General features: G+C 37.2%; 1 protein-coding gene across 3 annotated transcripts; it reads right to left on the bottom strand.

Moving 5' to 3' along the window:
* Window positions 1–2718: 2718 nt before the first annotated feature.
* Window positions 2719–27329, bottom strand: LOC130722215 (uncharacterized). Of its 3 annotated transcripts, none has more exons than XM_057572872.1 (22): window positions 27136–27329; window positions 27013–27056; window positions 26862–26925; window positions 26612–26726; window positions 26434–26501; window positions 26246–26343; window positions 24955–25126; window positions 24409–24628; window positions 23382–23493; window positions 22496–22605; window positions 22301–22396; window positions 20175–20303; window positions 19883–20016; window positions 19313–19402; window positions 19121–19197; window positions 9842–9995; window positions 9664–9735; window positions 8590–8629; window positions 7387–7673; window positions 3593–3770; window positions 3312–3520; window positions 2719–3217 (listed from the first exon to the last, which is right to left on the bottom strand). In XM_057572872.1, exons 1-22 carry the CDS (start codon window positions 27229–27231, stop codon window positions 2921–2923), a joined length of 2862 nt encoding a protein of 953 aa, XP_057428855.1. In that variant the 5' UTR covers window positions 27232–27329; the 3' UTR covers window positions 2719–2920. The 3 variants fall into 3 exon arrangements, with proteins under 3 accessions (XP_057428855.1, XP_057428856.1, XP_057428857.1); XM_057572873.1 differs by having other exon boundaries at window positions 19121–19194; window positions 27136–27327; XM_057572874.1 differs by having other exon boundaries at window positions 22301–22393; window positions 27136–27327.
* Between the last annotated feature and the right edge of the window lie 195 nt (window positions 27330–27524).

Below are 27524 nucleotides of genomic sequence, written 5' to 3'. Positions count from 1 at the left end.
TCATTGAGCATATCCCCCTCTTGATTCCCTAAGATATATCAGTTGTGAAAGAATCTCTGCCCTGGAATTTGAGCATGTCTCTGGAAACATCTCTCATTTTACTTTTGTGTGCTTGCAGAAGTTGTCAGTGATTGAATTGTGAAACTGTATTACTCCATGTGACCAAGTAAACTGCTTTATTTCTAATGCAGTCATCTTCTTTATGGTGGAAGCCTCTTAATTTATGCAAATAAATGATGTGGTTTATCTAGCTTTACACATTGAAGTTTGAATTTTAGATAGGTCACTAGAGATTTATGGAGCATTCTATCAAAAACTTCGATTTGAAAAAAATGCATATTGAATTAAAATTCACCTCATACCATGGGGAAGACAAGTTTCATCCTTGCCTTTATTTGCTTAGCTTCTTTGCTCTTAAATTTTGCAATTATCTTCGTTGGATACAAGATGAATGGTCAGGGCAGAGAAAAAGAAAAGTAGTTTGCAAAGCAAGACAGTTCTTACTCCTTTGAAGAACCCAGCATGACTTTGAGCTTATTAGTAATGAGATCAGTAAATAGGATTGCAGTGTTAATGATGATAAATAATAAAATTAACAACATCATGTTTATTTGTCATCTACATATTTTTCAGTGTTGACTTTTATATTTCAGATGCTTGAATAATATAATTTCATGAGTGTGCTCTTTGTATCAGATCCTTGATCGATGAACTTTGAGGTGGAGACATAAAAATGGTTTATAGATAAAAAGAACTTCATCTCATATCACCTTCAAAATCTATGATTATGACTTATGATATCTACATGATACCTTTAAAAGTCTTTCTATTAACTTACCCTCTCAATTGGAAAACGTCCAGCAAACTTAACAAGAAAAGCGTTTTTAAAGACAATGGGCATATTGTAACTCCCCTAGATAGTGATATTCTCATTCGTCATTACTTTCTAATTTCTATATTCCCAGCCCACACAGATTTTTATTACATTAAAAGAAAACCATGAAAAGATAAAGAAATCGTAAAAACATCGCATCATTGAAGTGTAATGGCTAAAACATAAACAACCAAAACTCCATTTATATGATATTTTAGATCTCCATAATGATGACACAAAAATAAAATATTTAATCAATGGGAAAAAAACATTTCTACTTCTACAATTCCATTTATATATGTGTTTTATTATTATACAAAAGCTATAAAATAAAATTACTTTTCTTTACATAAAGTTCATTTTGCACATCCACAAAATAAAAACAAACACATTTATAAAAAAAAACTTTCAAAACTTTCAAATTTCTGTTTTCATATATTTAAATTAATTTTGATCTTTTAATTCATAAATTATCTTTTAATAAACATAAAAAAAAATACATATTTTAAAAAATTTCACGCGATAAAAAAATATGAATATCCCCCGTGCATCGCACGGGTCAAAGGACTAGTTGCCTATATAAAAAAAGTAAATAAAAGATATTAAATAAGTAACTCCAAAGATATCCTAACACTATCATTTTGTGAAGGGGCCAAAGAAGAAAAATTACATTAAAGTGTAAGAACACCCGAATAATCCAACCTAAGAATATGCCTCAAACTCAAAGGGAGTTTTGTCATGAGTTAGAAAATTTGCTGACGCATTTCCTTCACTAAGAACTTATTAGAATTTGATCTCTTAAGGCCTTTGGGATAATCTTCTAATATTAAAAATAATATAAGAATAAAGATGAAATGTAATCCACACCTCTTAAGGTAGCTTTTAAGATAGAACTAGGTATCTCATATTCTAATATGGTATCAGAGTCTATCCTATATTCATTTAGGCTTTGTTTGGTTAGGAAAGAAAAGTGAGAGGAAGGAAAGGGAAAGAAAAGAGAGGAAAAGGAAAGATAGTGAAAGGAAAGAGAGATGATTTTTTATGTTGTTTGGTATGAAGGAAAAAGTGGAAGGAAAGAAAAGAAGTTTGTGACAAATTACTATTCTACCATTAACATATATTTTTAACAAATATTGTACAACTCTCATTTTAAAATATGTTTTCAAATTAAAAATATTCATTATTTTTAAAATCTAATAAAAAGGGAAGACAAGTATCCATTTTAGATTTAAGGCATACAAAGTAGAAGTTAACCAAAAAATAAATTAACGGTGAAAAAGGCATAGGTAGATAAGTGAATAATCAAAAGAATAAGGACACAATGGTCATTTACACAAGATCTGTCCATTTCCACTCTTTTCTTTCCAATTTGGACGGAAAGTATTTCATGGCGGGACGCACTAAAAAACATTCTTTTCCTCCCCTTTCTTTCCAAACCATGCAGGGGAATATGCATTGGTTTTTGTGTTTTCTTTCCACTCCTTTCCCTCCCCCTCAAACCAAACACACTGTTAGTGAAACCACCCTATATGAGTCACACGTAGATGATGCATATTCTGCGCTCCAGATGCCAAACCCTACGTAAGGATGTGTTAAGAAATCTCACATATACGACAAAGTTAACTCTTATATATAAAAAGACAGTCCTCACTTCTTAAGCTATCTTTTGGGGTAGAGTTAGGTTTCCCAAATTCTAATAAAGCTCTCAACTTTAAGAATATCCACCTACCAACTTCACCACTAAAACCCCTCAGCGAAGCCCCAACATCATTTCGGATCAAACCACCAAAATACGCAATGCCCGGTAAAATAATAGGAAGAAGCTTTCAGTTTAGGTACAGCACTCACAACAGCAACGAACAAACAATATAAAAAGAATAGAAGTTTCACTTACACTTTGATCCCTCTTAGACTTAAATTAATTAATCCAACCTCTTTCCGTTTTTGGGTTGGAACGCTATTGGGATTTGAGAGAGATTCAGCTAAGCTTCAATTAGAGGACCGGATGCAATATGTGACACATTGTAACCAATAAACAACATAAAATTAATCACACGAGACAACAGAAAGTGCTACCCGTAAGTCATTAGAGGTTCCACATATGTACATTCTGTAAGTTTCAATTTCTTGTTGAGAAACACTACCACCACGAGCTGCATAGTGATTACCATTCCATCTGTCGCGCAGCGAAAAAATAATCTCCCTGAGGATAGGTTCATGACCATTGAGAAGATTTCCCATGCTCAAAACCTTCCTCCAAGACTGGTTAGCTGTGGGAGGAACAAACATATTTGACAAGACTTCCCTCTCACGGTCCTTTACTACTTGTTTCTTGTCAAACTCCTACGCGGAAATGAAAGAAAGTGGAGATACATGTCAGTCCAATGCAGGGAAAGATTTTTTTAGCAAGGCATTTCAAGGCATCGAAACCTTTCACCTTTTCAATGTCTTCTGACAAGCCTGTTCCCATTGTTGGAATGTAGAAGCTGTAGTAATCACTGAAAATTTCTCTGGAGAGGCGTGGTGCTCGTACAAGCTTGCGATGAAGAGAAGCTGCAAGAGTAAGTAATTTCTCCACATTTTCGAAAACAACACTTAGTCTTCTTAAGTCTTCAATGGTCTCACTGTCTGCAGACAAGCGGTTTACTGTAACAAAATGGAAATGCGTTAAAAATTATTCTTTTTAGAGAGTAGAAAATTTAATGAATATCGAGATACCTTGCAAAGGCCTCAAAGCAGGTGCTATGGTAAGGTATAGTTGCTGCATCTTGGTATCCATCTGTTTCAATTCCCCGTAACTAGTCTGACTTAGTGTATCGGCTGCTGCTCTGAAGGCAGTACACACCATTTGCTCAAGCAATACATGTGGCTGTAAAGTTTCAAGATAATGAAGAACCTGGAAAATCGAGAATATGAAAATTATAGTAGATAACAAGATATACGTAGGAGAACAGCATGTCTAAAGCAATCCAAAAAAGCACAAGTAGTCAGTCTTCCTCTTCCTCCTTTATGCACAAATCTATAGTACCAATTTCCTTTAATAAATATTAATATCCTTTAAGAAAGTACAAGAACAATTTAACCTTTTAACCGTCTTCCGTGCATGGCCCTCCACTCACCAAATGACCAACCTTTAAGGCATAGCCTAGGTGAACACTTTACCCAAAAAGGCACATGTCAAGAAAGATGAGTTCGTGCAGAAAATGTTGACCACACTATGTTAGTCAGCTGCTATTTAAGAGATAGAGATTATCTTCCTTATTTATACTAGTGTACAATTGTTGACCTAATTCCCTATTTATACTACCTTTTAATCAATCAGATAGAGTGAAATACAAACTTTTTTCTACATCAGTTTATCCTCATGATTTTGATGGCTGCCCAAACAAACTGACAGAAATAACGCAATTGCGTGAGCTCTAAATCTGCTTAGTCTCAAAAACCAAGCTCTAATTTAAAGCTGAGGCTCTCACTTACCAGCCTAGCTTTTAGGACCAAGATCACTTCATCAAATTGACTTAAATATCAAGCTCAGTTCTACCTCAATGGATCATCATACTCAATGATCGTCTTTTTAGTTGTAATTAATCATTTATGATCTACGATATATTTTCCCTTTTATAGGACTATATTTTCCCTTTTATGGAACATTACTTCACCCGAATAATTAAGAGTTCTTGATTTGGATGCATCTTGTCCTACTTAGTGCCTCTCTCCTTGTTACTAGCAAGCACAGGTCAAATTTATTTCAACAAGAAAGTGAAGATGATTACCGCTAAATAATGATACAAAAAAAAAAACAGCAACCAAAGCATTATCCAGCTAAGGGCAGCTATATGGATCACCTGACAACATTGCGCTCGATCACAAACAAATAATTGTGGGATATTATAGACCATGAGGTCCCTTTCAAAAATATTTTCCAATGATCTTTTTGGCCTCTCTTGACCCCTCTTCACAGGACTAAGAACCATGTTATCAACTCTTCTCACCAGCGCCTCCAGAGGTCTTCTTTATACATGTCTGAACCATCGTAACCTCCTCTTATACGATTATTGTATATCTTGTCCTTTCTAGTGTGTCCACTCATCCATCTTAACATTCTCATTTATGTTGCTCCAACATTTTCCTCATGTTGTCTCGTTAAATCACAACATTCACTACCATAGAGGATAGCAAGTCTTGCAGTTTGGTAAAACTTTTCTTTGCGTTTGGTAGGTACTTTGCGGTCACAAATAACTCTTGATGCTTTACTCCACTTTAACCACTCAGCTTGAATTCTTTATGTAACATCTTTGTGAAATTCCCCATTATTTTGTATAATAGATCCCAAGTACTTAAACTGTGAAACATGTGGTATGATATCGTTCCCAATTTTTAGTTCCAAAAACTTCTAACATCTGTCTTACACTCTTACTAAAATTGCAATGCATGAATTCTGTCTTACTCCTGCTACTTGATAACCCTTAGATTCCTAAGTCTTTCTCCAAATCTCAAGTTTAGAATTAACCACTTCGATTGTTCTTCAAATAGAACTATCACCTGCAAACATCATGCAGTTAGGAATGCTTCTTTTGTATACTGTGGTAAGCATATCCATAACCAGATTAAACATGTACAGACTCAAGGTTGAGCCTGGATGTAAACCTATCCTTATAAGTTCTAAGGAAGTCAATAGTCGCGCCACCACGAGTTTCCACACTTGTAGTTTCCCCTGTTATACATGTCTTGTATAGCTTGAGCATAAGCCACTCGAACACTTTTCTTTTCCATAACCTTCCACAACACTTCCCTTAGCACACGATCTTGTTTTTTCCAAGTCAATAAAAACCCTATGCAAATCTCTTTGTTTTACGTTGGTACCTTCCCATCATCCTTTGTAGGAGGTAGATCTTCTATTGTAGACCTTTCTAGCATAAAATCAAATTGATTCTCTGTTATCCTAGTCTCTTCCCTTAGCCTATGTTCAATCATCTTTGTCCCTTAATTTCATAGTGTGGTTCATATGTTTTATACCTCTAAAGCTACCGCAATTAATATCCCCCTTGTTTTTTTATATATAGGGACCAAGGTACTTCTACTCCTCGCATCTTACATTTGTTTACATCTCAAAATCTCAAACATGGGGAGCCAGAGCCAACCAATAGGTCTCCTATACATTTCCAAACTTCAATGGGAATATCATCAAGACTCACTGTTTTTCCATTATCCATGCGTTTAAGAGCTTCTATTACTTTTCCATCTCGAATTCCACGAGAAACTGGCCATGTCTTTAATATGGATCAAACCGCTAAATCAAGATAAATTCTGAAATGTCCATAGGGGGGGGGGTGTCTTCTTCTTTTCATTAAGACCATCAATTGATCCTGAAATTCTGGCAGGTATAACACAGATGTTCTACCAGATGTCTAAAACATTTTGTACAACATTACTGACAGCACAACAGATAAAGCAACAAGGTAATCAACTGGAAAACAATAAAAAGACACAGGAAATTGTTCACCCAGTTTGGTGCAATATCACCTACGTCTGCAGGGTTGATAATCCACTATTATAGAGAAATTGTACATAAAAGGTTTCACAGGAACTGCCCCAGTTCAACTACCTCTTCTACCTATCTCTACCCGTGGAGTATTACTTAGGTCTCCCCTTAAGTATGAACTCGATGAAAACCCTAATACAATGATATGTTCTCTACCACGAGACTAGGTCTTGAGTTCTTCATATATAGTCCTCCAGGCCTTGTCTTCATTGGGCTTGAAAGATCACACGGTCCATACACAAATCAAGAAGTTGCTAAAAGAAAACAACTAAGTAACAAATCTGCAGAGGATCCTCGACCAATCAATAATTAAGCAGATTTCAAGTTCCATAAATATCTTCAAATTAAACCCCCTTAACCGGGTTTAAATACACCACAGAATATTCCTTGACGGCGCACAGAAGCTTCCAGCAAAAACCTAACTTGAATACGAAGCTTCACAGATAGCTTAAAAACCAACTAACAGCAGATACTCCAGGACAGATGTCATAGGCAAGATGTTACAACATCGGGTCCGACAAGTTGGCCCACACATACTTAGCTAAAATGCAGACAACCAAACAAATGAACAACAGATCCATCTAAAATGAAATTGGATGAAATGACGACAAAGTTTAAATGGTTTAATTGTATCGTCAACATGAGAACCAACCCAAGTAACAAAAATCATGCTATTCTAGTTCTAGTGTGAATTTCGCAGAGGCCATAACAATCTATTTCACCAAACAAAAAGCCTTTTTTCCCAATAGGTGGAGTTGGCTGCATGAACACTGTGATCACCTATTGCAAATCATTTCTAATGATAAAACCTACCTATGTTGCATTAAGTAGCTGATCCCAAGCCCACAATGAGAGGAAGCTTATGTTAGACAATCAACAGTCAAAATATAAAAACTTTTGTCGAATTTTTCACAATATGAATCAACACGGTGAAAACAAGAAAATTTAAATTTCTTACAAAAATAAGTACCTTTTCTCCTTCTCTATTTGGGTCAAGAAGAGGCTTCTGTTCAGAAGCAGGAAGAGAAGGTGCGCTATCCCAAATCTTTCTCCACAAATTTCCATGCTCAGACATTCTCTTAGAAAGCCGCCCTCGTGGAGGCCAATCATCTTTTGACTTATTAATGTCAAGAGCACTGGATGATGATGATCCTGCGACCTCAGAGTCATTATCCGCTTCCCAATCCCCGGGAGAATGCCACCTAATAAAATCTTCAAAAGTAGCATCTGGATTTGCAGCTTTAAATGATGACATATCTAATAGCATCAAAGACATTATTGGTCTGTCACACGCCTTATATTGAAGAATCTTGGCATACATCATTAACAAACAACAATGAATCAAAAAAGAAAAAATAAGCTCATTTGTATAGTCCGTGTGTATCAGACTCCCCTAATACAAGCATAAGTAATCTAATGTCACAGCACTCAATAATTTTTATAGAAATCTCTTTTAACATAAAAATTCACTTTTAGGATTAACAGTTTCATTTTGCAAATCTTAACCCTTAAGAGTCTGTTTTACGGTTTCAGTTTAGAATAACTACATTTTGGAGTAAAATTAATTGTTTAAGATGAATTGTGTTTGGGTAGCTATTTTCTATTAGATAAAAATATGTTTACAAGGGACTTAACTTACGTTTAACAAAAGAGATAACTCTTTACTACTTACGTTTAACAAAAGAGACAACTCTTTACTTTTCCATTAAGAAGAATCCATTCTAAGTGTGAGTCCCATAATATATATCTAATTTACACCTCAAAAGTAATTCTATCTTACTATCCAAACAAAAGGAAATTTTTTAAAATTTACTTTTACAATTGCATTTCAAAACATAAATTCATTCTCTCAAACTTAATTATAATAAACCTAAGTTTATTAAACTTAATTTTACAAAACTTTAAACTAATGAACCATTAATTACTCACAAGTCATAATTGACAACTAGGTAGAAAATATCATTCCCTTTTAGTAAATGGCGTAGCTCATTTAATCTGGCACCTATTATAAAGCATCACGACCTTTTCGTACATGCTTCAGTATTTACTTTATTTTTTAATATCTGCTTCCAGAAATCAGAATTGACAAGATTTTATCATAGGAAAAAAAAAACAAATTTGAGACGTGATTAATAATTATCTGGTGCTAGTAAAAAATGTTATAAGCTATAACCTGAGTTTAAGATATCCCTTTCCAGCTGAGCAGAAAAATTCTGCAAAAAAAGGGCAATGCTAAGTAACAAATTAATAAATGAAATGTATAAATTCTACTGAGAGCTTTTATTAGAGTTCTAGAATGGCAAGCAATATATTCATAAATTAACCATATTCAAATGATAGTGAAGATCCAAAAGTACAAGGAATGTCCATTTAGTGACAATTCACAACATTGTTTCTGTAATATCCATATCCTAAAGTCTTTAAAAGTCTGACTGAACTAACAGTTTTTATATTTTATTAACAATATTAAACTGAAAAAAAGGGAATGTAATACAACGATAATAGTATTTATAAATGTGCATTAGAAACAGCTTAGTCTCTTTATTTAACTTTGTCACCTGTAAGAGGTCTGGATTATCGAAAGAATTTATCCCCTTCTCATATCAAAGAGTATATTAAATAATTTTTAATCCATGAAAAGCTGTGTAAACTTTCTGCCAGATGTCAAAGAGCTACAAAATCAGCTACAATAACAGTTCCACATTTCGACCTATCACTGAGAATGGTAGTCGATCAAGAAAGCCAAAAAAAAAAACAAAAAAACTGTGCACATGAAGGTGTATGAATACTACATAGGGCTGGTGGAAAATAAGGACCAAATGAACTTGTTAGGGTCAAATATGGATGAAAGATATCACCCTTCCTCAAGCAAAACAAAACTACTTCCACAGCAGCAATGTAATTATAGCTTTATCAATTACAAAATATCAACTCGTGGTCATGTCAGCCAGACTACTCAAGTTTGTAAAAACTATTATATACCAAAACACAGAGAGGCTAATGCATCACAAGCAAAGATAATCGATACTTGTCAAGTGAGCTGACAACTAAGAGGCTACATACCTGCACCTATACTACTGCAACACCATTGAAAACCTTACATTTAACCTCAATTAACTATTGAATATAACCTTGTTTTCAGCCACTCCCCTATGTGTAATGTTTGAGAGGTCTACATGGTCTAAGGCTCTTAGATTTTATGGTCAATGATAATGATTAAATGCATTGCATAAAAGGTTGAGCTTACAAACGAATCACCAAAGGCTTCAACAGCCTGGAGCCGCTCCTCGTGCATGTCTTCTGTCATAAGAGGTGCTTCCTGTAATATAGAAAACAAGATCCAAAACCATTATATTCTACAACATTGATATAGTAGTGCTGCTGCATAATGACAATGCCAAATGATGCGTGGTTGTTGGAGAAACCTGTGTGTATGGGGCATGCATACTTTGATATGACTTGAGAAGCATCATAGAATCAACGATACCAGCTGAACCTCTCCTGGTGAAGTCTGAAGATTTTTTATCATTAAACAGGTTTACATCTTCAGGCTCTCTGCTAACAGTGGATTTTTCGTCCCTGAATAGTGTAAATCATTAGCAGTTGAAAAGATGTAGCATTAACAAAGTTACATAATGTCAATGCTAGATAATACTTGAACCATTAATGTTCTTAATAGCAGAAAGCCTGAAAGAGACGCAAAAGCTACATATCATGAAAAGCACAACAGGTAAATGTAGAAGGACATAAGATTATCTTCTAGTATCAAATTTAGCAAAGGACACAAAAGGCACATAGAGATAATGCCTCATATGATCTCCACACCTTCAATATATCATTTTAATTCCATTATGTACCAAAGGAAGGGCAGCCTTGGCGCAACGGTTGTTGCCATGTGACTGAGCTTACGGTTCAAGTCCTGGAAACAGCCTCTTCCCTCTTGTGTAAAAAACAAGGTAAGGCTGCGGACAATAGACCAAATGGTCAGACCCCGCGCATGCGGGAGCTTTGTGCACTTGGCTGCCCTTTATGTACCATAGACCAAAAGCCGATTGTTAAAGGTAACATCCAAATGTGGGTTTGTCTGAATTTGTTTATAAGGGCCGATTGTTAAAAGTAACATCCAAACGTGGTTTTGTCTGAATTTGTTTATAAGGTGAACAGCTTTCTTGTCAATCCCAGATCTCGGTCAAAAATGGGATAGCGGGATGGCCGGGATAGTGAATTTTTGTCTATTGTGTTATATATATACACCAGGGTTGTTAATGGCATATAGCGTAGTGTAGCGGCAAGCCCAAAAAACGCTATTTCGAGCGCTATTGCGGCGCTATAGCGGAAAATAGCGCAAATAGCGGTGAATAGTGGAGTAGCGGTGAACCCCCAGGCCGCTACGCTATAGGCTATTGCGCCGCTATAGCGCGCTATTAACAAGCCTGATATACACTAAAATCAATGATAATATTACTTGAAATTCATAACATATTCATACTTGCATAGTAGCAAACTAGCAATATAAGTCTTGAGAGAGCAAGGGCGAAGAGAGCAGGGGAAGTGAGGAGAGGGTTGAACTCTTCTTCCCATCTAGGATTTTTTTTCAAAGCGAAAACCTGGAAATTCCCCTAACAAACACCCCCAACGTTTAAAACTGGAGAGCATTTTTTTAAATGTCAGACACTTGTCCTGACGGGATTACGCGGGAAATGCCGAGAAATGGGCCCGGGTCCCAGCAGGGATGGCTGGGACTGTGGTGGTCATCCCATTACTTGGCCGAGATGGGATGGGACATCAGAATCTCACAGGATCTCGCTGGGATTGGCAACCTAGGTGAACAGAATTGTGGGAGCCAAAAAGGGGTATTACATTCAAAATTAGAAGCAATTTTTTTAAAACCAGACCAATAATTAAACCAATGAAGGCACTATTACTTCACAGTTCAATAGTCTGTCCATGATTGAATCAGTAATAATTTGATGGGCCTTTAAAATATGTATACCAGAGAAGATTTGAGAACAGGAAGGGAATTATCATGAGTAAAAAGGAAGACGAGGCAGGGTTTGACAAACTACACATGTGACAGCCGGGAATTGGGGAAGGAAATTCTGTAATGACGAGAGAGAGAGAGAGAGAGAGAGAGAGAGAGAGAGAATAAAGAGTTTGTGGAAGGGAAAGAGGGGAAAGTAGAATTCTGAGGAAGGTGGCATAGGCCTGGGTGGGCATATATGTACATATTGAATAAAAATTTGGTTTAACAGTGACTCAATGATAGGTTCAAGCAGGTTTATTCAAGAAGAAGGGCTCAAGGGTAAATAATAGTTAGTAAGGGGACTTAATTGTAATAAGCTGTTAGGTTGTTAGCTGACAGCTGGCAGCAGCTGTGAGCAGTTACAGTTAGTTACAGTTGTTAGTTACAACTGAAGAGTATAAATAGATAGATTACTTGTTGAGGAAGGCATTGAAGTTAGAGTTTCATTCTGATTGTGGTATCAGAGAGAGATCGTGGGATCTCTAGGTTGAACCCTAACTTTTTGTTCTTCCCCAATTTTTCCAGTTTTCCCCAATTTCTCTGTAAATCCCTAATTCCCCTATCATAGCTCAATTGAGCAATTGCAATTGTACTCTCTTCTCAGTTCAATAACAGACCCTGAATTTACCAGTGTTATCACTGGTATCAGAGCACCATCTTGGTGCCTGAGGGTGAAGCTCACGCGATTCTGCAAACTCTGAATGGTCTCGACCCGAACCATGTCTAGAGGCGAGGGAAGCTGGAACCAGGAACGTGAGGAATTGCGACAAGAAACTAAAGGATTGCGCGCGCGATTGGAGTTGAATGAGGCGCGAACGAAGGTAGCAGAGGATCTCATCGCTTCCCTGCGTACTAGGCTGGAATCTCGTGAACGAGGATTCTCAGATGATGATGAATGCGAAGGCAGAAGGAGCAGAGAGAATATGTGGAATCAAGCTCCCATCAAGAATCGATGGAGGAAGTTGGAAATTCCCATTTTCTCTAGAACTGATGCGGTTGGGTGGACTCAGAAGCTTGAGAGATATTTTGCACTGAGAGAAGTGACTGAGGAAGAAAGGATGCAAGCAACCATGGTGGCTTTGGAGGGACAGGCTCTCAGTTGGTACCAGTGGTGGGAGCGTTGCAATCCATCACCTTCATGGCAAGCCTTTAAGCTAGTCGTGGTAAGAAGATTCCAACCCTCTATGGTTCAAAATCCTTTTGAATTACTGTTATCTTTGAAGCAAGTAGGATCTGTAGATGATTATGTTGAAGAATTTGAAAAATATGCTAGGGCTTTGAAAGAGATTGACCATGATTTTGTGAGAGGAATTTTCTTAAGTGGACTCAAAGAAGAGATTAAGGCTGAAGTGAGGCTGTTTGAATTGAATACTCTTGCTGAGGTTATTCAGAAGTCTTTGTTGATTGAACAAAAGAATCTGGTGGTGACTAAGAAAAGTGGGGGTTTTGTAAGGTCTGTAGGTTCTTATAGAAACAACAACTACAGTAAAACTGTCACAATAGAACCTCATAACACTGGAGAGCATAAGCAGGAAAATTCTGTAGGAACTACCAGAACTGGGCCAGTTCCAGGAGCTGGCAGGACAAGGGTGGAAGGCTATATGCCTTTGACTGTGGCTGAAATGAAGGAAAAGAGGGAGAAAAACCTTTGTTTCAGGTGTGATGGACCTTTTACTAGAGACCATAAATGCAAGAACAGGCAACTTAGGATGTTGCTCTTGGAAGAAGATGAGGATATGGAGGGGGGAGAATTTGAAGATGCTTTATCTGGAGAATTTATTAGAGTAGAGTACACATTACTCTGATTAAAGAGCTACTACAGCCAAGCAAGCACTCAAAGATCCTAAGTGGTTGGCAGCCATGAAGGCTGAGTATGATGCATTACTAGCTAATGACACCTGGACATTAGTTCCCCTACCTAAGGATAGGACACCAATAGGATGCAAGTGGGTTTTTAGAGTGAAAGAGAATGCAGATGGCTCTATTAACAGATATAAAGCAAGGCTTGTAGCCAAAGGCTATCATCAAGTGAAGGGCTTCGATTAATCTAAGACATTTTCTCATGTGGTCAAACCCATTACTATTAGGCTAATCCTCTCTCTTGCAATCACTAAACAATGGCATATTCATCAACTTGATGTCAATAATGCCTTTCTCAATGGTGCACTTCAGGAGGAGGTGTACATGACACAACCTTCTGGTTTTCAGAATGCAGATAAGACACTTGTTTGCAAGTTGAACAAAGCTCTCTATGGCCTAAAACAGGCCCCTCGAGCCTGGTTTGAAAGGTTAAAGTCAGCTCTTGTGAAGTATGGCTTTAAACCTAGTAGATGTGACCCTTCTTTGTTCACTTTCAATAATGCAACTTGTTGCATCTACATCCTAGTCTATGTAGATGATATTATAATTACAGGCAACTCTTTGCCTCTTGTGCAGAAAGTGATTGAGAATCTCAATTCTGAGTTCTCTTTGAAGCAGTTAGGACAGCTAGATTATTTCCTTGGTGTTCAGGTGCATCACCTTCAGGACAGGTCCTTATTGTTGACACAAACAAAATACATCACAGATCTACTTGAAAGGGCAGATATGGGGGAAGCAAAGTGTTAAGCAAAATTAAGCAAATATGGAGCAGATTACTTTGCTGATCCTACCCTCTACAGATCCATTGTAGGAGCACTTCAATATGACACCTTAACCAGACCTGAGATAAGCTTTGCTGTGAACAAAGTTTGTCAATTTATTAGTCATTGGAAGATCATTGAAAGGCTGTTAAGATAATATTAAGGTATCTTAAGGGTACACTTCATCATGGGCTGCATCTTAAGCCTTGTTCTCTACATTCCCCTGTTTCCCTAGTGGCTTTTTGTGATGCTGATTGGGCATCAGATCCTGATGACAGAAGGTCTACCTCAGGATCATGTGTTTTCTTTGGTCCTAATCTTGTGTCTTGGAGCTCCGAGAAGCAAACCTTGGTGGATCGTTCTAGCACTGAAGCAGAATACAGAAACCTGGCCAACACTTCTGCTGAGCTGTTGTGGATTCAGTCACTCTTACCGGAGTTGCAGATTCCATTTTCTCCTCCTAAAGTCTTTTGTGACAACATGGGTGCTATGCTATGGCTTTGACCCATAATCTAGTTCTCCACACCCGAACCAAACACATGGAGCTTGATATCTTCTTTGTGAGGGAAAAAGTTCTCAACAAATCTCTCTTTCTGCATCATATTCCTTCAGTTGATCAGCTGGCAGATCTCTTTACTAAGGCTCTTTCACCTCTTCGTTTTGAAACTCTTCATGACAAACTCAATGTGATTGAGAAATCCATTTCTCACCCACCTTGAGTTTGCGGGGGCCTATTAGAGTAGAGTAAACATTACTCTGATTAAAGAGTTAGTAGTGTAGTTAGTATTTCTGAGTTAGTTACATTCTGTTAGAATGAGTTGTTATTACAGCTGTCACATAACTGATTCTGTTAGAGTTGATAGCTTGCTTAACAAGCCTTGTATCCTCTATAAATACTGAGATCACTCATTGTAATCTTTAGCTTTTCAATAATGAAATTCAGTTACATATCTTAGAGAGTTTAACAGAATTTAATTCTCTGCAGTTGTCCCTCTGTTCAATGAGTGGTTTTACTTCCCACAAGTCTTGGAAAATGCAGGGAATTATCAAGGACCAAGCAGTGGTGGTTCTCATAGATTGTGGGGCCTCACATAGTTTCATTTCTAAGAAACTGGTTGGAGAGATGTTTTTACCAGTGGAAAACACACCAGCATACATAGTGGAAGTTGGTGATGGCTATAAGATTGGATGTAAGGGGAAGTGTTCTAATCTGAAGTTGATGATACAATCTTTAGAAGTCATTCAAGATTTTTACCTTTTTGGCCTCAATGGGATAGATTTGGTACTTGGTCTAGATTGGTTAGCTAGCCTGGGGGTATTAAAGCTAATTTCAACAAGATGAGGTTGTCACTAAAGAAGGATGGACAATGGTTTACCTTGGAAGGAGATCCTGCTTTGACAAAATCTGAGTTGTCTTATGGAGCTCTCATGCAGATCTTGATGGAGGAAGGGGAAGGCTTGTTGGTTCACTGTGAACAAAAAGCCAAAACAGGACAGGGTGAGAGAAGTATTCCAACAGATTTAGCTACTGTTTTGGCCAAATTTGACTCAGTTTTCCAGGACCCTCAGGGCTTACCTCCAAGAAGAAGGCATGATCATGCCATACAAATGCCCTCACTACCAAATGAAATAAAAACATTGGTGGCAGAAATGTTAGAAGGGGGGGGGGGGGGGGGGTTATAAGGCCTAGTATTAGCCCTCCCTATCATTTTGGTGAAGAAAAGGGATGGGGAGTGGAGATTTTGTGTTGATTTCAGGGCTCTTAATAAGATTGCTATTCCAAATAAGTTTCCAATTCCTATTATAGAGGAACTTTTGGATGAAAGTGGGGTTATAAGGCCTAGTATTAGCCCTCCCTATCATTTTGGTGAAGAAAAAGGATGGGGAGTGGAGATTTTGTGTTGATTTCAGGGCTCTTAATAAGATTGCTATTCCAAATAAGTTTCCAATTCCTATTATAGAGGAACTTCTGGATGAAATTGGTGGAGCTAAGGTGTTTTCCAAACTGGACCTGAAATCAGGGTACCATCAAATAACGATGAAGGAAGAGGACAAAGAAAAGACAGCTTTTCGTACACATGAGGGACATTATGAGTTTCTTGTGATGCCATTTGGGCTCACAAATGCTCCCTCCACATTCCAAGCCCTTATGAATGAAGTCCTTAAACCTTATTTGAGGAAATTTTCCTTCGTGTTCTTTGATAATACTCTGGTTTATAGCCTAGATTTGTCAGCTCATTCTGAACATTTACAGCTGGTCTTATCTTTGTTAGAGAAGAACTCTCTCAAGGCGAATAGGAAAAAATGCACTTTTGGCAAGACAAGCTTAGAGTATTTGGGTCATACTATTTCAGGGGCTGGAGTGGCAGCAGAACAGTCCAAGGTGGAAGCGATTAAAGATTGGCCAATCCCTAGAGATATTAAGGGCTTGAGGGGATTCCTAGGGCTCACTGAATATTACAGGAAATTTTGTGCAAAACTATGGCAAAATTGCCAGGCCCTTGACTGATTTGTTAAAAAAAGAGGGTTCAAATGGACACCAGCAGCAACTGAGGCTTTTGATCAGCTGAAAACAGCTATGATCAACCTACCATTACTGGCAGTCCCTGATTTTTCTAAACAATTTGTGGTGGAAACAGATGCTTCAAGCATAGGACTTGGAGCTGTTCTCATGCAAGAGTGCAGACCACTAGCTTTTTGGAGTAAAGGCCTTTCTCCAAGAGCACAACAGAAATCTGTGTATGAGAGAGAACTCATGGCACTTGTCCAAGCCATACAAAAGTGGAGGCACAACCTCATGGGCAGACATTTTGTCATAAATACAGATCAAAGGAGTTGGAAATTCTTGAATGATCAGAGGTTGTTTACAGATGAGCAGTTTAAATTGGCAGTGAAATTGGTGGGGTTGGATTTTGAGATTCAATACAAGCCTGCAAGTGAGAATTCTGTAGCTGATGCACTTTCTAGAAAAATGATGTACTCAACTATTTCTATCATTTCTGCAGCTGATAGGGAAGAATGGGATTCAGAGCTCCACCAAGATCCTAAGATTGCTAAGTTGATTCAAGAACTTATCATTTCCCCTCCTTCCCACAGTGAGTATAGTTTTAAAAAGGGATTTATGTATTACAAAGATAGGCCGGTCTTACCAAAGAACTCTAATAGGATCCCTATGATTCTATCTGAATGTCATGCAACACCAATGGGTGGTCATTCTGGCCATTTCAGAACCTACAAGAAGATAGCCAGTTTTCTCTATTGGGAAGGCATGAAGGCTGGCATAAGGAACTTTGTAGAGGAATGTGATATTTGCCAAAGGAACAAATATTCTACCTTAGCTCCTGGGGGGCTGCTGCAACCATTGTCTATTCCTACTGAAGTTTGGATGCATATCTCCATGGATTATGTTGGGGGGCTGCTGCAACCATTGCCTATTCCTACTGAAGTTTGGATGGATATCTCCATGGATTTTGTTGGGGGGCTGCCGAAGGTTAGAGGAAAAGATACCATTTTGGTGGTAGTGGACAGGCTTTCTAAGTTTGCTCATTTCTTTGCACTAGGACACCCTTTTACAGTCAAAGATGTTGCTTTGATTTTCATCAAAGAAGTCGTTAAGCTACATTGATTCCCAACTACCATCATTTCTGATAGGGATCCCTTGTTTCTCAGACAATTTTGGAAGGAGATTTTCAGGTTGGCTGGCACTCAACTGAAATTAAGCACCTCATAGCATCCACAAACTGATGGCCAAACTGAGGTGGTCAACAGGTGCTTGGAGACCTATCTGAGGTGTTTTTGTGGTCCTAAACCCAAGCAATGGCTGGACTGGTTATCCTGGGCCGAATTTTGGTTTAACACCAATTTTCATGGTTCGGCTGGAATGTCTCCATTTAGAGCTTTATATGGAAGGGACCCTCCTATTCTTTTGAAGGCAGGAGCTATTCCTTCAAGGGTGGAGGAAGTCAATCAGCTGTTTTTGCACAGAGATGCTATCTTGGAAGAGTTGAAAGGGAATTTAACTAAGGCTCAGAATCAGATGAAAGTGCAGGCTGACAAACATAGAAGAAATGTGGAGTTCAAGGAAGGGGATTGGGTGTATCTTAAGCTGCAACCTTACAAACTAAAGTCGCTAGCTTCTAGACCCTTTGCTAAGTTAGCCCCAGGTTCTAAGGGCCTTGTCAAATTCTGATTCGAGTTGGGCCAGTAGCTTACAAGCTGGAGCTGCCACCACATGCTAGAATTCATGGAGTTTTTCATGTATCTCTCTTTAAGAAAGCTCTGAAGCCAGACCAGCAACCTCATTCCCTACCTCCTATGCTCAATGAAGAGCTGGAATTAGAAGTAACACCTACTGAAGTCATAGCTACCAGGGAGGATGCTTTTGGCCACTTAGAAGTGCTTGTGAACTGGGACACTTTACCATCTTGTGATAATTCTTGGGAGCCAGCTGCCAAGATCCAGGAACTCTTTCCTTCTTTTCCCCTTGAGGACAAGGTCAAACTTTTAGGGGGAAGTATTGATAGGTTCAAGCAGGTTTATTCAAGAAGAAGGGCTCAAGGGTAAATAATAGTTAGAAAGGGGACTTAATTGTAATAAGCTGTTAGGTTGTTAGCTAACAGCTAGCAGCAGCTGTGAGCAGTTACAGTTGTTAGTTACAACTGAAGAGTATAAATAGATAGATTACTTGTTGAGGAAGGCATTGAAGTTAGTGTTTCATTCTGATTGTGGAATCAGAGAGAGATCGTGGGATCTCTAGGTTGAACCCTAACTTTGTGTTCTTCCCCAATTTTCCCAGTTTTCCCCAATTTCTCTGTAAATCCCTAATTCCCCTATCACAGCTCAATTGAGCAATTGCAATTGTACTCTCTTCTCAGTTCAATAACAGTCCCTGAATTTACCAGTGTTATCACTGAATTTGGTTTAACAATGACTGTTAGTAGTTAATAGGTAACATAAAACTGGAAGAAATAGCCACAAGAGAGTGAGTTGTTATCTAATAAGAATTAAGCAGCTAGATTCAGATAATAGCAACCGAGCAGGTTCTCACTTGCTAAGTTCACCTGTCAACTTTCCCAGAAAAACCCTCACTGAGTGTCTGTTTATTGAACGAGTCATTCCCAATCACACTTTCTTCCTGCTATTCAATCAAGACGAGATTACATTTCCAATCCAAATAACACTATTAAAAAATAAGTACAGCAATGCAGCAGTTGACCTAACCACTAAAAACGAGGGAAGAAATGGTTTGTAACCTCAGTCATAGAATCTATATGATCCAAACTTCCAATACAATCTTGAAAGTCTTCATTTAGCTGACACTTCTTCTCGATGCATATTGCTAGCTGAATAGCAAAGAGGAAATTGCATCACCTCTTAGCTTTACACTATGTATTTATATCAGAAAAAAAAAATTATATAGACCAAAACATTCAAGCTCACTGTAATATTTTTTTATAACTTATCCAGGGTCTACCAGTAGTTTAATTAACATACATGCCCTGTGATGGGTGTGATTAAGGTAGAGGAAGTACAAATCAAATTATCAATAACTATATTTCAGACTTAATACACTAATTTATGATGATAAGAGAGAACAAGTCATTTGAAATTGAAAGAAATGATGAGTTCAGAATGTTTTATTCTCACTTAAAGCTAAAAAGTGAGTTGAGAATGTTCTATAAAACAGAAACAAAAAACAATGTCTAAAATTAATTTTATATAGTATATTAAGTTTTGACCAAACACAAATATCGAATATATAAAGCAAACAAGCACATGATGAGTAAAAGTCAGAAAAGATCATTTCAAGACAAACAAATTACCATCTGAAGTTTCTGGTTAATCAAACAAGTTGAAAGGTCAATTGTTCCATTGGCTGGCATCCTGGGTAATGGTTGTGACTCTTCCCAACACCACCTAACCTCTCGAACAAACTCTATCCATAGCACAGCAATAGCTAACAAAAGAGAATACAATCAAGTGATAGGAATAAAAATTATACAGTGCAGGTGACATCTCAGAAAATCAATTCTCCATAGGTGATTAATTTGTTCCTACCCGCTCATCAGGTTTAGGTTATACACCAAAGAAACCCTAATTATTTTGGGTAAATACCTCGTATATTGCAGTTTCCAAACCAAAGAGAATGTAAACAAAATTGTGCAAAGAGAGATTCAAGTGGTGCGCCTTTTATAGCTCGAGAAGTCTTATGTCTGTCATCAGCAAATTTTGACAATTGTACACCTGCAGACATGATATCACTGATTATGGCAAAATAATGTATAATATGAACACTAAATTCTAATAAGCAAATGTACTAGCATACCTTGCTAAGAACCACAAGGATACTTTAAAATTAGAATCTATTCAGTAAGCAGGTAGAAAACAGACCTTAATTTCAGATGTGCTAAATAAGAATGAATGAAGGCTTAATTCCACTTTGGGCCCCTGATCTTTCAAAAATGAGCGATCGGGGCCCCCCGTATTTAAATGTAGCGGTCAGCCACCCTAACGTTTCAAAAACGTGCGATCGGGGCCCTTCTGTTAAGTTCCGTTAGTTTGACCAAACAGAGCAGTGATGTGGATTTTCTTTTTTATTTTAAGATTAAAATTTTTACCCAGAAATTTCCCACTCAATACACAAACCCAATTCCCCCAAATTTTACCCTAATTTCACCTCAATCCTAACTTAGCAAGCAAGAGAAGAAAAATCGAGAGGTCCCTGTAGTTCATTCATTTATCTATAGTGAATTAATTAATTAAGGTTTCACTAATCAAAATAATTAATCTGGTCAATTAGCAATTAGGCAGACAAATTTGAGCTCTCTCCTTCTTGAAAACCCTAGAACTCACCATCTCTCTCACCTAGCCACCGCCGCCCTTCATCCATGGCTGCGCCGCCACCACTACCTTCGACGAAGATCAATCGGCTCCATAACCACTCGCAACTAAACCCCCACTGCACCCCAATCCACAAACCCAGTCCAACAATCTTCTCCACATAACCTAAACACCAGAACCCATAAATCCCCAGATGCAGATCCATTGTCCAAGGGAGGAAAGGATGGGAAGGGAAGTTCAGATCTTTCTCCTCCTGATTTCGATTCCATGGCGTGAGAGAAAGAAGAAATTGAAACGCTGTTGAGGCGGCTCACCACCATCACCATAACGACATCCCCACCGTCCCTTACACCCCACTCCGCTGCAAGTCATGCTCCTCCCTTCTCAACCCCTTCTGCATCGTCGACTTCAACGCCAAGATATGGATCTGCCCCTTCTGCTTCTCCCGCAACACTTTCTATCCTCACTGCGCCCAAATCCAGAGGAGAGAGCGAGAGCGAGATCGAGAGAGAGAGAGCGAGAGAGAGATGCAGAGGAGAGAGCGAGACCGAGAGAGCGAGCGAGTCTGAGAGATTTGGGGTTGTGGGGTGGGGTGATGTTGGGGTGAGGTTGAGGAAGCCATAGAAGGAGGAAGGAGGAAGAAGAAAGAAGAAGAAAGAAAAAGAAGCGTGAAAGAGGGAGAGAGAGGTTCGAGTGTGAGAGAGAGAACTGAGAGGGGTAATTTTTGGGTAAAACAATAATCTTAAAATAAAAAAGAAAATCCACGTCACTGCTCCGTTTGGTCAAACTAACGGAACTTAACATAAGGGCCCCGATCGCACGTTTTTGAAACGTTGGGGTGGCTGACCGCTACATTTAAATACGGGGGGCCCCGATCGCTCATTTTTGAAAGATCAGGGGCCCAAAGTGGAATTAAACCATGAATGAATAAAGGAAAACAGAAGTCTACAAAAGGATGGAAATGTTAGCCAATTTAATATCATTTGCATGCGAGACAAGGGTGAATGTTTCTCTCAAGAACTTGAAAGTAGTCCTCGTGATTTTTCTACCTGCCACTAAAACTACTTTCACATCCTTTTAATGAAAAGCAATAATCAATCACTCAACAATGACATGTCACATCACATATTTCATCAACTGATCTTGATCTTCAAGCAATGATATTTTTTCACTGTCCAAAAATGATGTGTTCCAAAAGGGCAAATGTAAATAACATTACACTGGAAGCCATTTATTCACTCTTTAGCACCCCCAAGGCACTCGTACCTTGATCCATTACATTCGCAGATTATTGAACATATTAGATGTATATGCAGAATCTAACGATTACATTAATGAACTACAAATAATGCGAGTACCAAAACCAAAAATGGAAGACAGAATATAGGAGAGCTACATACCCTCAATAAACAATTCTTTCAGCACACGATCTCTAACTGCTGGTGAAGGTATGACCATTGATGATTTCAAATTATCAGAACCTGGATTTTCAACTGCTACAAGCAAGGAGGGAAAATGTTGAAGCACATTCTAAAATTGAATAGCATTACTAGCTATTAAATATGGCATAGAATGCACCAAAATAAATTTCAAACCTGAAACAAAATCTTCTATAAATTGGGCCTCAAATGACATTTCCAATGCATCAACAAGAAGATGCAACTGGGATGCAAATCCAATCCGATTCCCCTTGGGACCTTCAGGCCTATATGAATAAAAATATTAACAAATAGAAAATTAACTCTCAAATTATTTAAGATGCATAAGTCAAACTTTGATTATTAGTTTTAGTTATATCTAAAATAAATAACAAATTAAATCTACTTATTGCCACCACAGCACTAGCTTTAAAAAACAAAAAAAGTCTTGATGTTTTTGTTAATTATGCAATTATAGAAGGACCTTCAGAAATGCTTCAAAAAGAGGAAACTAAAAGAAAGCGATTACTTAGAAATAGAACCTAGCTAACCAATATAAAAAGCATTCCGCTTGATACTGAAGAAAATGAAAATACCCGGTAAATTGTATATGTAAGATGCATAAGTCAAACTTTGATTATTAGTTTTAGTTATATCTAAAATAAATAACAAAATAAATCTACTTATTGCCACCACAGTACTAGCTTTAAAAAAGTCTTGATGTTTTTGTTAATTATGCAATTATAGAAGGACCTTCAGAAATGCTTAAAAAAGAGGAAACTAAAAGAAAGCGATTACTTAGAAATAGAACCTAGCTAACCAATATACAAAGCATTCCGCTTGATACTGAAGAAAATGAAAATACCCGGTAAATTGTATATGTAAAGTGACCAGTGATATGAACCATTTACTGAACTGATGAGTATTTTATTATACATTGCATAATTTAAGTAGCAGATAATCATTAGTCATTACTAACATAATCCGTATCTTTAGCAACCATTCATCATGAGAACTTTGGTCTTCATTATACAGGTAAAAAATCTTAATACGTGAAGTAAACCTTAAAGAGATCAACCACTTCTCTGCTTCATGAGGGGAAGCATTTTCCAATTCAGCCATTTCCATAGAACTTTCAACCATCTTCTCTGACCATATTGTGATCAATTCAAAACCTGCATGCAGCCTTTGCATAAATTAGACAGAACTGGCATTTATATTACAGAGCTTCACGAAAATAATCAAACTTGGAGAGCTTTTATTAAAAATAATCTAAAATAACGAAAAAATATACTCTCTCATGAAAGAAATTTCTCGAGGGATAAATAAAAGCAAGGGAATTTGGGGCAAAGATCTGCCTGGGTGGTGAGGAATGCATGGATAGGCCATGAGACTTGAATATCAGAAAACTATTTTCTAATCATGTCAAGAAGATTAAACACAGGTTATATATGCCTATTCCAGGGGTTTGATGAAAAGATACAGAAAGAACCAAAAAACAAACATATTGTCTTCATTGATCTAGAACATGCCCATAAGGTTCAATAACTTCAGCATGCTGAAAAATACTTTGCTTCTTTTTTATTTTTGTTTATAGTGAATTCAAAATTTAAGAAAAATGGTCCAGAGAAGTTATATGAAAAAAAGATATCAAAATGAAGAATAAATTATCATCCTGCAGTTAGTTGTCCATATATTGTTATTAATTAATTGATAGTAGAATAGTAGATATTTATTATTCAATAATTCCTTAGATATGCAATGAAAGTCATATTGATGGCTTCTGTCTCTACCTCCCAGCAAGGTGGCCCTGCAAGCCTAAAGCAACATAAGTCATCTTTCCAACATAGTGTTTTATGTATCTAAAACTGTTTAATCATGCATGTAAAAGACCCCCAATTTTCCATAATTCAAAATTATAGCCAATGCCAACTGGGCTTCTACATGCCTGCATGTAGATATAAATATAAATATATGCATGTATATATAAAGATGTTTTCCAGTCGTAAAACTTGTTCCATCTAATGAAAGTATACGCGCAAGAACCTAAAGCTATCTCTGCCTACAAGTTCCTACATCCACGAAATTACCTTTGACAGGATCTTCTGCAGAATACCACTCACTCCAAGAACAATCATCATCCCACTGTTTCCCATTGGACATTTCCCCAGTAAGGTTTTCTCCAGATTTGGTAATTTTTTCACCAAAACCTTTCATATAGTCATCATCATAGGGAAGTGTTCTGAATGTTAGCTTCATTGCAAATCGGACTTTAAAATCATGAACGGATAGATCCAATGTGGAGTACGCCTTCAGCATCAAATTGAAAGTAATTAGTACAGGTGGAATTTTAAGGGAAACAGCAGACAATTAGTCAAAATTTTGCATTGAACTACTAGGTTTAACATGAATTAAAGGGAAAAGGATACTATTTATGCAAAGAGTCTAAGCAACATATGTAGGTAAAATATGTGAAAATATAGAAAAGGATAAAAAATAATATATCACAGACATAACTTTCTTCGAAAGCTGACAACAAATTACCAATCATTTTCATGCAAATTAAAAATGGATGTATTCCAACAGCAGAAAATTAAACAAGCCTTAAATTTTAACAACCTAAGCCAGGAACTTACAAACTTCGATACAAATAATTCGTACAGCCCCTCCAAATGCATAAGTTTTATTGGAACTTGACTGCCAATTCGATCTGCTTCAAACCTTCTAGTAAATACAGTACCCATGCTCTGAATTCCAATATAAGCTTTCCGAGAAGGATCATGAACTGGAACAAATGCTGGCCATAAACTACGAAGAAAATATTATGAGAAACCAAACCCCATTATAGTTACCAAAATTTCACTAAACGGGACATTTCAACGATCTATTAAAAAATTTGTAAACCACAACATTTTGCTAGAAGTATAATATAAAAGCAGTCATATGTTTTCACCCAAAAGCTTAAGCTTTTGGGTTGGTTCATGACATGATATCAAAGCCTCTATGACCAAGTGGTAAGAGTTCGTCAGTTTGATCCTTGTTGCCCCAACTTTTATAATGTAAGTTGAATTCCAACACAAGGTAGATGGTTCTGTGCAACGCTCACGCTTCAAGCCCAATGGACTCTTGTGTGAGGAGGCGTGTTAGAAGTAGTATAAAATCATTCATGTGTCTTCAACCACCAGCTTAAAATTTTGGAATAGTTGATTCAGGACAAATTGATCCAACAACATAACAAGTTCTCCATTAAAAACTAAGAGGCATGGCACACTCAAACATCAAAGAGAACAAGCAGTATATAGTTACCGTTTACAATCAGACATGAAAAATGTAATAAAAATGTGCTGATGAACATAAGTTATTGTAAATTTCACAACACATAAAAGGTAGCATTTTATAGAAGTGTTTGTTGGAATATAAAAAGATATCTTATAAGATCTTGATCATATCTTTAGACTTTAGAGTAATTTAGGGCAATTCAGATCTTTCTTCAGAATTGATATCTTTATTTCCATATTTATATTGACTTGCTACCTTATTTAATTAGCATGAGGAATTTTAGTTAGTTTCTCTATTTGAGTACAATTAGAAATCTACCATTAGTACAAGTATGGGTAAGGCTTTTGTCTTTTATAAGATCACACCTAATATATCATATCAATACAATTTTATTTCGTGTTCCATTTTTGTCCTTTTCATGCCGTGAAGACTAAACCCTATAATTTCATCAATGTTTAAGCGGGCAAGATATAACATGAGTTTTATAACTTTATTCTATATAACAAAGCATGGGATTAAAAGTGGTACATTTTAGTTCCAACAAAAGGGATGAAACCAAGAAGAATATCACAAAATAAAATGATTGCATTCTATTTTATACATGCTCCAAACAATGCCTGCCCCATAAGAATAGGGAAGAATGGTCACCTTGAACAATTTGACAAAGCAATTGCAACAGCACTCAAGAGCTTGCTAGCCTCTGGCGGATCAAGAACCACACCACTTGCACTCTGAGGAGCAATCACCTAGGAAAATACATGAGAAGAAGTGTTTCCTTAACCTTAGTGAAACCAGTAAAATTCCAGTACAAGGAAAGACACGTCATTAAGCCATACCAAAAACTCCTTTACACCGAAACATAACTGCACATCATGCAAATCAAAATTCCAGTCCGCAGGTTTGCCTGCATCAATTAGATGCCAAGATAGATTAAACTACAACAAAAATTCATGAATTCCAACCTCAACCTACTAAGCATTTACCATCTAATAAAAAAACGGGTTATAAAAGTACCATCAGGTTTGGTCTCAAAATAGTACTCCATGCAGTAACTTTTCATGGCATACTTCAATTCAGATTTCACCTTGTACAAATTACCAGAATACTCCAAGTGAACTGCCCCTTTTTCCTGGGATAGAGAAACAGGATTTTTCATTCAGGTCCAAGATGAAATTGGCATGAAGTTTTCATTCTTACAAGTTTCAACCCCAACCTTTTCCACCATTACCAAGTTATGCCAAATTCATTCACTTCCAATGCTTACCAATAAATTTTTTGGACCATCAGACGTCCAAAGCCGACAAACAGCTTCAATTTCAGAAATAAACCTATGAAAAAACAAACCATTAACAACAAAAATTAAACCAATTAAATCTTCTTTGGCAGTAATGTGAATCTGGAATACACAGACACACCGTTCCCAGGAAGAAGCGAGGGTGAAATCATCAAAATGCTCAGGCTGCATCAATCAACATGTGAACGAATTAGCACATCTCAAATTAATTTTGATTCGATCTTTTTTTGTTTCGAAAACATACAGTTTCTTCTTCTTCTTCATCTTCCACTTCGGTGTGTTCGTCGTCGTCAGTAGCATCAGCAGCTGGGATCTTCTTGCTTGCGGAGGAGGACGCCATCGAATGAATCCAACACACGAGGACGCTCACGCGATTCGTATCATCACTGATCAATGTGTACGTGATATTGGCTATTAACTTTTTTTTTTATTATCAAATCGAAACGATTCGATATTTCACTTTCACCTTTTTCTTTTGGCTTAATACATCAGAAGGTCCCTGTAATTGTAAAGGGAATCAAATCCAGGGCCTAGAAAATTTTTGCATCAAATTGGGTCCCTAGAAAATTTTTTTTAATTCAATTAAGGACAAAGTGCGTCTGATGCTGAAGTGGCTTCAATTTTAGCCTACTT

Source organism: Lotus japonicus, chromosome 6 (genome assembly GCF_012489685.1).
Source record: "Lotus japonicus ecotype B-129 chromosome 6, LjGifu_v1.2".
In the NCBI taxonomy this organism is placed as follows: domain Eukaryota; kingdom Viridiplantae; phylum Streptophyta; class Magnoliopsida; order Fabales; family Fabaceae; genus Lotus; species Lotus japonicus.
This window is presented reverse-complemented; position numbering and strand designations above follow the sequence as displayed.

What these genes read in the sequence shown, in the direction of transcription:
- LOC130722215 (XM_057572872.1), bottom strand. Translation starts at nt 27,231, where the DNA reads ATGGCGTCCTCCTCCGCAAGCAAGAAGATCCCAGCTGCTGATGCTACT. An exon ending in TTAACCAGAAACTTCAGATG is followed by an intron (nt 19,403 to 19,882) that starts GTAATTTGTTTG and finishes TTTGCTATTCAG; the next exon opens with CTAGCAATATGCATCGAGAA. An exon ending in TGCATGCCCCATACACACAG is followed by an intron (nt 9,736 to 9,841) that starts GTTTCTCCAACA and finishes TCTATATTACAG; the next exon opens with GAAGCACCTCTTATGACAGA.